At 38.9% G+C, this 13,272-nt stretch overlaps 3 protein-coding genes across 4 annotated transcripts; 2 read left to right on the top strand and 1 right to left on the bottom strand.

Moving 5' to 3' along the window:
- Positions 1–2,985: 2,985 nt before the first annotated feature.
- On the bottom strand, positions 2,986–5,522 carry LOC104825664 (plant intracellular Ras-group-related LRR protein 3). Its single transcript, XM_010558035.2, has 3 exons — positions 4,782–5,522; positions 3,870–4,036; positions 2,986–3,791 (listed from the first exon to the last, which is right to left on the bottom strand). The coding sequence occupies exons 1-3, from the start codon at positions 5,367–5,369 to the stop codon at positions 3,140–3,142; spliced, it is 1,407 nt and encodes a 468-aa protein (XP_010556337.1). The 5' UTR covers positions 5,370–5,522; the 3' UTR covers positions 2,986–3,139.
- Positions 5,523–8,009: 2,487 nt separating this feature from the next.
- LOC104825663 (inorganic phosphate transporter 2-1, chloroplastic) lies at positions 8,010–10,729 on the top strand. Its single transcript, XM_010558034.2, has 3 exons — positions 8,010–9,021; positions 9,356–9,547; positions 9,738–10,729. Exons 1-3 carry the CDS (start codon positions 8,296–8,298, stop codon positions 10,551–10,553), a joined length of 1,734 nt encoding a protein of 577 aa, XP_010556336.1. The 5' UTR covers positions 8,010–8,295; the 3' UTR covers positions 10,554–10,729.
- A 378-nt stretch (positions 10,730–11,107) lies between these two features.
- On the top strand, positions 11,108–13,094 carry LOC104825662. Of its 2 annotated transcripts, none has more exons than XM_010558033.1 (4): positions 11,108–11,631; positions 11,848–12,000; positions 12,170–12,306; positions 12,668–13,094. In XM_010558033.1, the coding sequence occupies exons 1-4, from the start codon at positions 11,161–11,163 to the stop codon at positions 12,873–12,875; spliced, it is 969 nt and encodes a 322-aa protein (XP_010556335.1). In that variant the 5' UTR covers positions 11,108–11,160; the 3' UTR covers positions 12,876–13,094. The 2 variants fall into 2 exon arrangements, with proteins under 2 accessions (XP_010556335.1, XP_010556334.1); XM_010558032.2 differs by having other exon boundaries at positions 11,109–11,631; positions 12,101–12,306.
- The last annotated feature ends 178 nt before the right edge of the window (positions 13,095–13,272 follow it).

Genomic DNA, 13,272 nt, shown 5'->3' with positions numbered 1-13,272 from the left:
TAACTAATGGGAAATAGCCCCAAATGGAGTTATTGATGTACGTTCATGGAAGATAGGCTATGTTTATAATCTTTAAAATCCGACATTATGATGCGTTATTATAAATGTATAACTTTGTTTATTTTTGGTAATTAAATGTAGAACTTTGAAATCTACTCTCAATTCTTAATATAGAGATCCATACCATTATAAAATTGTCGTTGAACTAATATACAAATTTCCCTCTTATTTAGAGTAAGGTTACATTTCGTTTCGGTTCACAACGAGGATTCGATTTGATTTTTTTTTTTTAAATAAAAATGATTACTTTTAAAATAAGTATTTTTATTTTGTTTAATTAATTTTACATTCAAATTTTAGTTATATTAATCTAATTTTTCAGTAATCATATTTGATTTGTTTTAAAATCATATTAAAGTATTATTGATTTTAATTTGAGTATACATATCCTAATCAAAATATTTAATCTCCATTTTTTAGTAATTTTTAATATAAATAGATGGAAAAAAAAAAGATAGAGAGCCGGTAATAAAATATAACCGACGGAATGTGAGAGATCGAAAATGGGCTATCAATAGGGCTAATAATAAGAATAGCTATATATAATTTAACCAATAAATTTGAGATTTTTTAAAAAAGTTAAAATTTATAATTAATATCGCACGGTTGAATCTTTTTTTTTTTTTGGCTATAATTTAATAAGTGTCAGGTCCTGATCGCTTTTCCCTTTATTAGCCTTGTTGTTTTTTTCCAAGCGTTAGGGTTTACAAATTTACCACTAACCATATAAAAAATGTGTGTATTCACATTATATATATATATATGGACCGTCGTCGTATATAGTTTGAAGTCTCTTGATTGCTCTGGAGGTCGGCCCTAATCTATATTCGTAAAATTTTCACTGTCTTCAATTCCATTAAAATCTTTGTTTATAAGGTCGGACTGTTGACTTTGGTGCAGGTGATGAGATTATAATACATAAATATAAAGTATATACCATTATGTTAAAATTAAAGAATTCATTGATATATCACAGAAAAGTCACTGTCGTCAAATATTTATTTATTTTAATTAAATGGAAAAATATTCGCAGTTGCTATATATATATATATATGTATATAATTTCGATATAACTGTGCATATAATAAATAAATTAAATTAAATTTGCATAGTAATGCAAGAGAGGAGCCCAATAAATAGGAGCATATAAAGATCTGCGAAGCCCAGTGTTTGATCAGCGCCTTTTAATTTTTTACTGCTCATATTGTCTCCTAATACAATCACTCCAACTTGTCCTAAATTTCCAACATTTATTCTCCTTTCTTCCTTACACGTACAAATATTTTAAATTATGATTATGATTTTATTCGGCATAATTAATTATAAATTTGTAAAATGTAAATCAATTGAATCTACATATTATTTATACAAATATTTACATATTATTTTAATCGAATCGACATAATTTTAAATCTAAATTAATCAAATATAAAAATATTTTTTAAATGTCTTAAAAATGATTTACAAATTAAATAAATATTTTTTAGTAAAATTTAAACCCTCAAAATAATAAAAAACTGAAAATATAACCAAAATCTAAGATATCTACATTTTATTTTAATATCGGTATTACTAAAATACACTTTTTTTAATGAGAAAAGAAGAAAGAGAAAACTTCTCTTCCTTGGTCTATAAAGGTAAATTTGTGTTAATAATCATAAAGTTAGGAAAAAAACTTGTATATTATTATTATTATTATTATTATTATATAATACATTTGTCATTTAAACCAAAAGCCAAACATGAACCTGGCAGGTAATAAATGAGACAACTAAAACTATTAGTGTTTCTATGATAATGTAAAAAACCCTAGTCCCAAGATAAACAATTTTTTAAAAAATAAAAAAAAAAAAACCCTAGTCCCAAGATCCATCATTCCCTTCTTCTGCAGCCGGATTGTTTTCAACCAGTTTTGTCCCCAAATTGTCCATGGAATATATTAAATTTCTTCGAACCAAATTATTTTATTTATTTATAAATATCATAATTTTTTCTTTACCCAAAAAAATATAATTTTCTATTTGAACCAAAGGTCTTTATCACCCTTATCTTCATGGTAGTTGGAACGTTAAAAAAAAAAATTGAGTAAAAGGCTAAACAAAAAACTGAAGAATTGAAAGTTGAATGATATGGGCCTACATGTAGGCCCAAATAGTTTTCCTTTGGCCCGAGTAGTTCGATTTTACTGGGAGGCGGTCGAGCCGTTCGATTTAGAAATTGAACCGAATTATCATCCGATTGAATCCGAACCGTTCAAATTAAATCACGGTTTAGTTATTAATTTTGGAAACCGGAATAATTGAATTCAAATTAATCATCGAATTAATCATTTGTTCATCAATGCGTTATCGATTAATATATATATTATATACTATATTTGGTCCAATTACTGTTATAACCAGATTGAACCAAACTTATATTTGATAATAATTTTAACTAGATATGACTGAAACGAAATTAAATCAAACCGATTAAAACTAAATAATTATTTGGTTATGAATTTTTAAAATCCGAAATAAACCCATACGTGCGTGCCTTTTTGCCAAATTTGTGTCGTTGCGGTTGCGTGGACTTAAACAAATATGATCAAAATGAGGCGCGTGTCTCGTACTCGTGATGAATGCGCGTGAGCTCTCAAACGCTATAGGCTATGTGGGGGATAGTTTAAGATTAGTAGCTTATTGGGCTGCTGTTTATGGCCCATGTATTCACAGCGTTTCCCCCCTCCATCCACACACAAATAATTTCAGTTTTTGTTTTTCTTTTTCCAAATACAGAAATTTAATTATAATAATATAAACACGCATCATTAACAATAATAACGTACAATTAGGACCAACAAAATTGCAATAATCTCATGCTAATTAATATAAAGAGGGCCATAGCTACTTTTTTTTTTAACCATTTCCTGCAACATTAAGAACGAAGAAAAATGCCATAATTATGATAATTAATATAAAGAAATAACAGACCAAGATACACACAAACCAGTTCCAGCAAATGCAAAGAAAGGTTAGACCACACATGAGTTCAACAGGTTACCAAGAAAACCCAAACACCAAAAAAAAAAAGAAAAAAATCACAGCTGTTGATCTAAATATGAGTCTCTAGGGTTCTTAGCTCCACCGCCATGTCCTGCAACTGCCTGAGAAACCCCAGATACAAGGTTAGATACCATAGATGTCCCCCAAGACAGCCAGCCTCCTGTCCCTCCTTGTTGTCTGTTTGCCTCTTCGACGCTCCTCTGCTGCTCCTCCGCCACCATCTCAGCCCATCTCCTTCTCATGAACTCTCTCACTGCTTCAGCTCCACCCTTAGCCACCTCCTGTGGAGGTATCATGAGTGGGTTCTGCTCCAAGTTCAGTTTCTCCAGCTTCTCCAGCCTGAAAAACGAGTCGGGTATGGCTCGGATTTGGTTGTTGCTGAGATCGAGCTCCCTCAGGTTGGCTAAGTCCGAGATCGTGTCTGGAAGTTCAGTCAGGTCGCTGAAGTTGCTGCTCAGGTTCAAAACCTCGAGGTTTATCAGCATCCCGACCGCATGTGGAAGGCCGTGGATCTCGTTCATGTGTGCATCTAAGTACCTAAGCGACCGCATCTCACAGATCGAAACTGGCAGGTAACGGAGCTTGTTCAGCTGGACTGATAATCTCTCAAGGCTCAGTAATCCATATCCGATGTTTGCGGGCAGAGAAGTCAGATTGTTGAAGCTCGCATCTAACTGGACCAACGATCTAGAGATCGAGACATGAACATGAGCATGTTTTCAAGACTACGATAAAGGGAAAGGAAATTATAGTAAAGAAAGACACCTGCATTGAGCGACGCTTTCAGGGAGGGAAGTTAGCTTATTTCCCGACACATTAAGGAACCTGAGGTTAAGTAAAAGTCCTATAGAATCAGGGAGAGATTGCATGATGTTGGAAGAAACATCAAGTTCCTCGAGTTTCTGAAGTCCAGAGATTGCATCCGGTATGAACTGCAGAAGCAGACAGACGACAGTTCAGAGATTCCAGAGAATTGTCTGAACTTAAACAGATTATCCTGCAAGTTAGAATTACAAAAACAAAAAGGGTGCAGAACAATGGATCTTTCCTCTGTATCTGATCCCCAGCCAACATTATCAAAGATCAACACAAATTCCTAACGTGCCAACACTATAAATTGGATCAACAGCGCAAAGAGTGCATCATGGTCCTGGAACTACATCTGCAATTGCTAAGCTAATCAAATATTCAACAACTCTAAGGGATTTCACAGACAAAAGCAGTAAACAAACCCAAGATTCAAGCTATTTGGAAGATACCTATACCAGTCCATTCAGACACAGACACAGAAAACATGAAACAGCCAAATCTGATGACGAGTTCATCCCTTTTGCCACAAGACACTGCCTTTATTCACATAAGTTAAGGCAACTTGTCAAATTGGGATTACAGAAATAACCAAACAAATTCTGAAGATATAATCGAGCTTATGACATTTTCAGTAACCCAAAAAAAATCTCCTTTTCCCCCTCTGAATCGAGATCGTTGGAACAGTGAAGCAAATTCACGAGATCATTCCAATCAGACAAGTTCATGACATTTGCAAGCAAGATGAACAGTTCGATGAGAGAATCTGAGATCTTTCTGAAGATATAATCTGAGATTATCCAGAAAACAAACAAGATATTCCAAACAACATACGAACAAAAAACATAGAGCCGATGTTTCTGCGATTACCTTTAGGTCGTTGTGAGAGAGATTCAGGGAAACCAAGCCATTAATCTTCCCGAAAGCTTCAGGAAGAAGCTTTAATTGCCGGCCGGAGAGATCCACCCTCTCGACGGAGACCCCGTCCTCCGCCTGCTTGAGCACCGCAACAACCTCCTCGTTCACTTCGTCGCGGCCCAAAACCTCCACCGCCGAAGCATAAGCCCTAACAAGCTCCTCCTCCACGTCCATCAGCTGCCTCTCGTAGCCCTCGTGCACATCCTCCAACCGCACCACCGCCGTGTACATCTCCGCCTCCTTTGCCGCTTCCTCCGGCGACAACGACGGATTCTGTCGGATCTGAGCGATCCTCGAACGGGCCCCGGAGACAGCAGACGGGTCGGGTCGGGGACCGAGGGACCGTAAGACGAAAAGGGTCTGTGTGATCGTGGGCGGAAGAGAAGCGATGAGAGCGGACATGACCTGTGGATCGGTGAGGTAGGAGAAACGGGTCATGAGCGCTTGCTGAGCCGCTGGAGACGGCGGCGCGTGAGATGCCGGATCGAAATGGTGGAGGACATATGAGAGTAAGGGGAATTTGTCGAGATCGTGATCCATTCCTCTGAAGCGTAGCGATCGTCGAGCAGGAGAAAGAAAAGGGGAGATTTTCGAGAAATTTGTCGAGAGAGAGTGACGAAGGGATCTTAGAATGAGCGAGATGAAAACGAAGTTTGAGCTGCGAGATCAGCCAGAGCAAGAGATATTCTCTTGATTATTTAAAATAAAATAAAATAAAAATATGTTCTTATCGCATTGGCATCTATTTTTATTTTGCCAAAAAAAGATATAACCTTTAGGACACAATGGACAACCTATGTATATAATTATCCAATCCGAGTTTCTTGGGGGTAGAGCAAAGGATATGTTGTTAGCTTAAGATAAAATAATTAAATTTCAGACAAATTAACAAGGATATTTATGTATATGCAGCAAGACCTGTACACCCCTTGCCCCCTGCAGATTGATAAATTTAGGAGAAGATCCATATCAATATACAATTTTATTCATATACTTATTTTTCTAATTTTCAATTAAATCCATAAATTTAATAACTCCAAAAAAAAAATATATACTCTTGAAAAGTTCACCTTGAAGAATCTTTATAAATTTTATGGTTTTGAATGGAAATCCAGAAAATTTGGTATATTTTTTTCGAAATTTTAAAAATTTATATACTAATATACTTTTTTAAAATTTGAAAACCAAACGACAGTGGATAAGGCAGATGACACGTGGCATTCAGATGCTTGGTTTGATGCCACGTGGCTACGACACATGACGGAATAAGTAACCGGCAAGAGACGGACTGACGACAGGAGGAAGGAACAAACGATGAAAGCGAAGAAGAAAACAAACGAACCGAATCACCAACACGAAGAAAAGCTCGGTCGAGTTCAAATATTGGGCCTTCAAATTTCTGTCCATTTTCTAGTTGGGCCTGAAGGTCCATTAACAATCATAGAGCTCAATGTCTACATTTTTTGTATTCAAACCTTGTTCCAATCGGCTACAAAGGTGTGTAAGTGTGTGTATATTATATATATATATATATATATATATATATATATATGAATTATACTTGGAAATAAAGTGATAATTTTCAAAATAAAAATTACATTTAGAAATGATTTGGAATTTGCTGCATGAAAAGATAATTCAAAATCGAAATGTGTGGAAATAAATAATTTATCGATCTAAATAAATTTAGGATTAAGAAAGTAGTGTTGTTGATGTTGCTGACTTAGAAATGGGATAAGTTCATTTTAACAAAAAAAGTAATTGTTTTTATATTAAGCTTACAAAAATTTATTGAATCAACTCCTGTCAATTCCTCAAAATAATTTCTTCTTTGGAATAATTTATAATTTCCTCATTTTTTAAATCGTAGTGGTTGTTGAGTTTAGGGCGAATAAACGCGAGATTCAGCCTAAAATTTCGATGATTCCAATCAAACTTATAAAATGTAGTGAAAATAAATATTTGATATTATTGGTATTGTTTTAAGCACACACTAATTCTCGTAACACCATCTCTATTTTTTGTTTTATATTCACATGACCCTAAAACGGTTGATTAATTATATGGTTTAAATTAATATATGATCGATGAAAAATGGATTATGTTTTTTTTTTGTGAAATTATAGTGAAATAAAAATCCAATTCGATGGACAATTTAATAGAGATTATCAAAAGATTATGGCAGAAATTTTATTTAGCAGTTGAAAAGAGTAGAGGACACCTAACATCTCCACACCTACCTTGCAAACCACATGAATAAATTGTGATACCAACGGTCGACCTTTCACACCTCCCTCAACAGGGGTGGACGTTTCGAGGTAAAATACGGTATTTTTCTATATCCGAACTGTTTAAAATTCTCAAATGATATTAATTAAAATTTTGAAAAACCCGAAAAATCATTTTTTTTAATAAAAATCAAAACCGAACGAATATAATATAATAATCTATTGGTACCTATTTTTATAAAATAGAAAGAACTGAACGGAACCATTTTCCATCCGATTTTGAACCGAATATCAAAACATCTATCCCTACTTTTAAATTTTAAATTATGATATTTTCCTCTGTATTATTCTAAATATTAATACCATAATAACTACACTTTTTCGCAATTTTTATCTTTATAGATTTTGCAGATATTGAAAGTAATTACACAAAATTATTTTTGTATTTAGAAAATTATCATTTGTGTTAATCTTTCTAACAATTACAAAAAGGAAACATACCACAAAAAAAACATGAATTTTCTAAACACATTCATTTAAACAAATGAAATTTATAACTTGAAAAAAAAATACAAACTTTGAAAATATTGTTATATATCCTATAAACATTGATGATTTTAATAACTAATAAAATCTATTGATTCAATATGATATATACAATTGACGTGGCGTATTTAGTACATGTATGAACATCAAATTAGCTCATATAAATCGTGATACATTAACTCGATTGATTATGTTAGTTGACTAACGTTGTCGACTGTTAAAGAATATGACAATACTTTTTAAAGTTAAACGTATTTTTTCCACAAGTTATAAAAATTATATATTTATATTGGAATTGGGAAAAACGATTTTAAATTGTGCATCTAATTCTCACCCTTTTTTGTTGATAATTGTGAGGCTGTGAGCGCAAAAAAAAAAAAAAAAAAAAAAAAAAGAGAGAGAGAGATCTTTCTCAAAAATCCACAAGAACCACACGTTTTCAGTGAGAAGGCAGAAAAAGAAGCAGCCAAATTCCAAACTCTCACCTCATCCTTTCGTTCCTCGGCGCCACCATCACTCGACCCTCTTTGACTCCTCAATCCAAAGAACAAAAAGCATGATCGATATCACTATGCATCATCATCACCATCGTCTTCACCTCCATCCATGGCCCATTACCCCTCTCCTCCCCAAGATTAACTTCTCTCTCCTCTTGCTCTGTTTTCAGGCACGGACTCTTGTTTCTCTCAGACATGATTCTTCCTTATCGCTTCTCTCCGGCCAGAAACCACTCCATTCTTCTCCGGGGTTCTCATCTATTCATACCCAGAACTCAAGGTTCCTTCTTTCTCAAGGAAGCTCCTTCCTTGGAGAGCCCCCTTGCCCTGTTCTTCAAGGATCCTTCTCTGTCCAGAAACCCTAATAACCCCCTGAAACTCGCACACCCTTTTGCAAGCATCTCCTCGTTTGCAGATTCTGGTGGGGAAGAACAGCACCATGAGGAACAAATCCACCTACAGAAACCAGATCATGTCGCAGATGCAGAGAATGCCGACTTACCTGGAATGGCTCAAGCCTTCAATATCTCCTCCAACACTGCGTGGGGAATCTCGACGCTCATCGCCTTCTCGGCTCTATGTCTCCCACTGTTCATGAAGTCATTAGGACAAGGTCTGGCTCTGAAGACGAAGCTTCTGTCCTATGCGACTCTACTGTTCGGGTTCTACATGGCGTGGAACATAGGAGCCAACGACGTGGCCAATGCCATGGGGACGTCCGTCGGGTCTGGAGCACTGACGCTCCGGCAGGCGGTGGTGACGGCGGCCGTTCTGGAATTCTCCGGCGCTCTGTTGATGGGGACCCACGTGACGAGCACGATGCAGAAGGGGATTCTTGTGGCTAATGTGTTCCAAGGGAAAGACTCGTTGCTCTTCGCTGGTCTTCTCTCTTCCTTGGCTGCAGCTGGAACCTGGTTGCAGGTTCGCGTTTTTTGTAACTGTCATAACCGAATATTTCAATAGAGGGCAGAGAAATCATTTGCAGATGATCATAGCTTCTGATTGCAAATAGACCATGATACGAATACGATTAGGGATCTAATTACAGGTTGATAATTGTGAAAGTTTGCAATTTCTGTCCATTGTGCTTATGATTTCTGCTTACAAGAAGTGTTCTGCTTTCATATTTCACTACTGCAAAAGGTTCTTGTCCTGAACCATGATGACCTAGAAACTAACCAACTAAACTATCCTTGTTTGGATAAGAATCTTTGGAATTGTATAAAAGTACCTGTGGCAATGGTTGAATCGACAGGTCGCATCATACTACGGGTGGCCTGTGTCGACGACTCACTGTATAGTGGGATCGATGGTGGGTTTTGGGCTGGTGTACGGAGGAGCTGGTGCCGTCTTCTGGAGTTCCCTGGCCAAGGTGGCTTCTTCTTGGGTCATCTCCCCTGTCATGGGAGCCCTTGTCTCATTTCTTGTCTACAAATTCATCCGCAGAGTAAGTTCAAACATATCTATGCTACCTCTCAAATCCATTGCAAAGAAATAGGCTTGTTTCACACCGATTTAGAAATCCATGTACTCAAGCCCTTGATCCGATCATTATCTCCTGATATCTCGCATTGATCGCTTTGAAGGTGAGGCTAAAACTAAAGTCTCTTCCTTTTTGCACTGTCTTAATCTCACAGTTCGTGTACAGCGCGCCAAACCCGGGACAAGCGGCTGCAGCCGCCGCACCTATAGCCGTCTTCCTTGGCGTGACCGGGATTTCCTTTGCCGCATTACCTCTCAGCAACACCTTCCCTATAGCTCTGTCTCAGGCCTTAGCAGCCGGAGCAGCAGGAGCCATTCTCGTGGACAGAATCATCCGGAAACAGCTCGGACACCTCCTCGCCAAGTCCTCCTCCTCGCCGGCGCCGTCAACGCCCAAAGGTCTCGGATTTCTCTCAGACATCGCCGGACCCACCGGCACCCAGCTCGAGATCGTCTACGGGGTCTTCGGCTATATGCAAGTCCTCTCCGCCTGCTTCATGTCCTTCGCCCATGGCGGTAACGACGTCTCCAACGCCATCGGGCCCTTAGCCGCCGCTCTGAGCATCCTCCACGGCGGAGCAGCGGGCGGAGGCGGCGGGATTATAATACCCATAGACGTCCTCGCTTGGGGAGGCTTCGGAATCGTCGCAGGTCTCACGATGTGGGGATACAGAGTCATCGCAACCATAGGCAAGAAGATCACAGAGCTCACACCGACTCGTGGGTTCGCGGCGGAGTTCGCGGCCGCGTCGGTGGTGCTGGTCGCGTCGAAGCTGGGGCTTCCGATCTCGGCGACGCACACGCTCGTCGGAGCAGTGATGGGCGTCGGATTCGCTAGAGGGCTTAACAGCGTGAGAGCAGAGACGGTGAGAGAGATCGTCGCTTCGTGGGCCGTCACGATTCCCGTCGGAGCCACTCTCGCCGTTCTCTACACGTGGGTCTTCACCAAGCTCTTGTCTTTCCTGTGGTGAGTTTAGGTTCTGTCTCTCTCTCTCTCTGATTTCTGATCCGACGAACGGTGATTTGGTGTTCATGTGGTCTTGATTTGGATCTGAAACCCTATTTTGTGTGGAGATTTTTGTATCGTTCGTTCCCCGTGTTATTTTTTCTAATCTTCGGTTAATGCAAATTTTTGCTGTTCACCCGTCGGTGATGAAGGAAGCTGTTTTCGGCTTTCATTTTTCCGTTTTCGTGTAATGGATCGAGAATGTAACACGTCCCGATGGTGGTAACCCGCCGTGGTGTTTGGTCTCCTGACCTTCTAAACGGCATGCATTTGAAGAGATTATGTGAAACGACGTCGTAATGTTTTCGTGAGACGCGCGGCTTCGGAGAGAACAGCTTGCGTACACGCGTCTCGTGCAGGGAGTGGTGTCCGCATTTTCGTTTGACGCATTTACCCTTTCCCGGTTAGGCAAATCAGTGATATTTATTTTGCTATATTCAGTTGAACCGGAGGCTATTTTCGTCACTTAAATTATTAGCCACGAGAAAAATATCTCCTGCTAGTTTCCTGTGTTCTCCATTGTCTTTCTCCTTCTTCTTCTTCTTCTTCTTCTTCTTCGTTGCGTTGCGGCTATGGCGGTGGTTCTCGGGAACGTGGCTCTTATACTTGACGTTGGCCCGCACCGTACGGTGGTTACTGATCGGAGAATCCGTCCGGCGTTGGTTGACGTTGTTCTGAACTTGCCGAAGAGAGACTCTCACGCTTACTACGCCGCTCTCTCCAACAAGCCTCTGGAATCGGACGGCGAGACTCGGAACCTTAGATTCTTGACTCGCGGAAAGGCGAATTCCAAGGTTAACGCCGTCGATTTCGACGCCGGGTCCAGCGAAGAGGAGAGTGAAGGTAACGGTGGTAACGGGAAGGAGACCGATGAGGAGGAAGAACCGTACGATTGGGAGAAAGAGATGAAGAGGAGAGCCAAAGAGCTTCAGGATATGAAGGAGCTGGAGAGGAAAGCGGAGGAGTTGCAGAATAAGATCGAGGATGAAGGAGAAGAGACGGAGGAGCAAAAGAAGATGAGAGTGAAGATAGAGCTCGAAAAGGTAAGTTTTTGAGGGTTCCATGAAGCTTTCCCTTTTGCTTGAATTGAAGGATTTCGTCAATTTTCAAGACATACTTAGCAACTATAGTTGATGATGTATATAAGCTTCGCTCCCTTGATTGAGCGTAGCTGATCTCATAAGAATTGTTTGAATCACTAGTTAGTGTCCCTTGGAACTAGAAGGAATGATTTGGTTTGTTCATGGTGGTGAGAGCAGGTGGCACAAGAGCAGGCAGAGCGGAGAGCCACGGCAGAGTTGATGTTCGAATTGGGTCAAAAGGCTTACGCTAAAGGCATGTATGGGCGTGCCATCGAGTTCCTCGAAGGCGCCCTTACGATTATCCCCAAGCTTACCCTTTTTGGCGGTGAGGTTGGTTTTTCACTTCATTAGCCTCTGGAACTACATGTTAGGAATCTGTTTGTTTAGGGTTTAAAACGCTTATGGAATTGTTCTCGGGATTGGTTGCCAGATTCAAATTTGGTTAGCAATGGCCTACGAGGCCAATAACCGTCACGCTGATTGCATTGCCCTTTATCAGCAACTGGAACGGAAGCATCCTAGTCTAAGCATCCGACGTCAAGCTGCAGAACTCCGGTATATTCTTCAAGCTCCTAAGCTCAAGATATCTCAGGAGGAAATGGTTACCATACCTCTGATCGGTTCGAGTTACGACAGGTACACGAGCTTGTTCCCCCCTCAACCTTCAATCCTTCCTTCAACTTATACATGTCTCGGCATATCACTTGCCAGTAACATGACTGATTTAGGATAATACGAGAGATCTTAAGGATTTCTATCATTTTATTGTTGAAACTAAGATAAATTCTTCTTGAGAACCATTCTTTTCACTTTCAAGTATCTTCTTGTTAACATGTGCTGGTCTAATCTTAACTACTGATTGCTATAGTAACCCATGAACTTAAAGTAATTGCCTTGAAGCAGTTCAGTTTCCTTACAAGCCTTTCTTGTTTGGATATTAACATGTCCATTGGTTATTACCAAAGCGTAAGCAAAAGTAAAACGAAATTGGTTGCAGCTATGCCGGGACGTGGACGGACAAGAACAAGGATAAAGACAGAAGAATGAGCGGATCGACGACGAACCAGCTGAACTCAACTCGGGACTTTCTGGGGGAACTGTTGGTATGGAAACCGCCGGTTGGGTTGGAGAAAAACCGAACCTTTTGGCTTGCTATGACGCTATGGTTCTGCTTGGTCGGAGCAGCAGTCTTCCTACAAAGATAAAGACCTCCAAAAAAGGAAAGAAAGTGGAAAGCCTTTTGATCGTTTTGATTCTCGTTTCCCTTCTATATATTGTAATTATTTTTGTTTGATTCAATGTAAATCTGTAAAAAAATAAATCATTTGGCATGTAATGGCAGAATTATCATCTCTTTCAATGACATGAACTCCATGAATCCATGAGATGATGAATTCGACCTACTTTTGCTTTCTTCTCTTCTATATTTATCTATTTGCTAATTCCTTCCATTTCTATACATACATATATACATACATATACGTGCATCCTGTATATGTATGTGTATGTATGCATACATATATGTATGAATATACAAATATATGTATATATGTATGTATGTATGTATGTAGTAGCGGATAAATAAAAAAAATTATAATCGGG

Source organism: Tarenaya hassleriana, unplaced genomic scaffold (genome assembly GCF_000463585.1).
Source record: "Tarenaya hassleriana unplaced genomic scaffold, ASM46358v1 Cleome48, whole genome shotgun sequence".
Taxonomy (NCBI): Eukaryota; Viridiplantae; Streptophyta; class Magnoliopsida; order Brassicales; family Cleomaceae; genus Tarenaya; species Tarenaya hassleriana.
The sequence above is the reverse complement of the archived record's forward strand: the minus strand, read 5'-3'. Positions and strand labels throughout refer to the sequence as shown.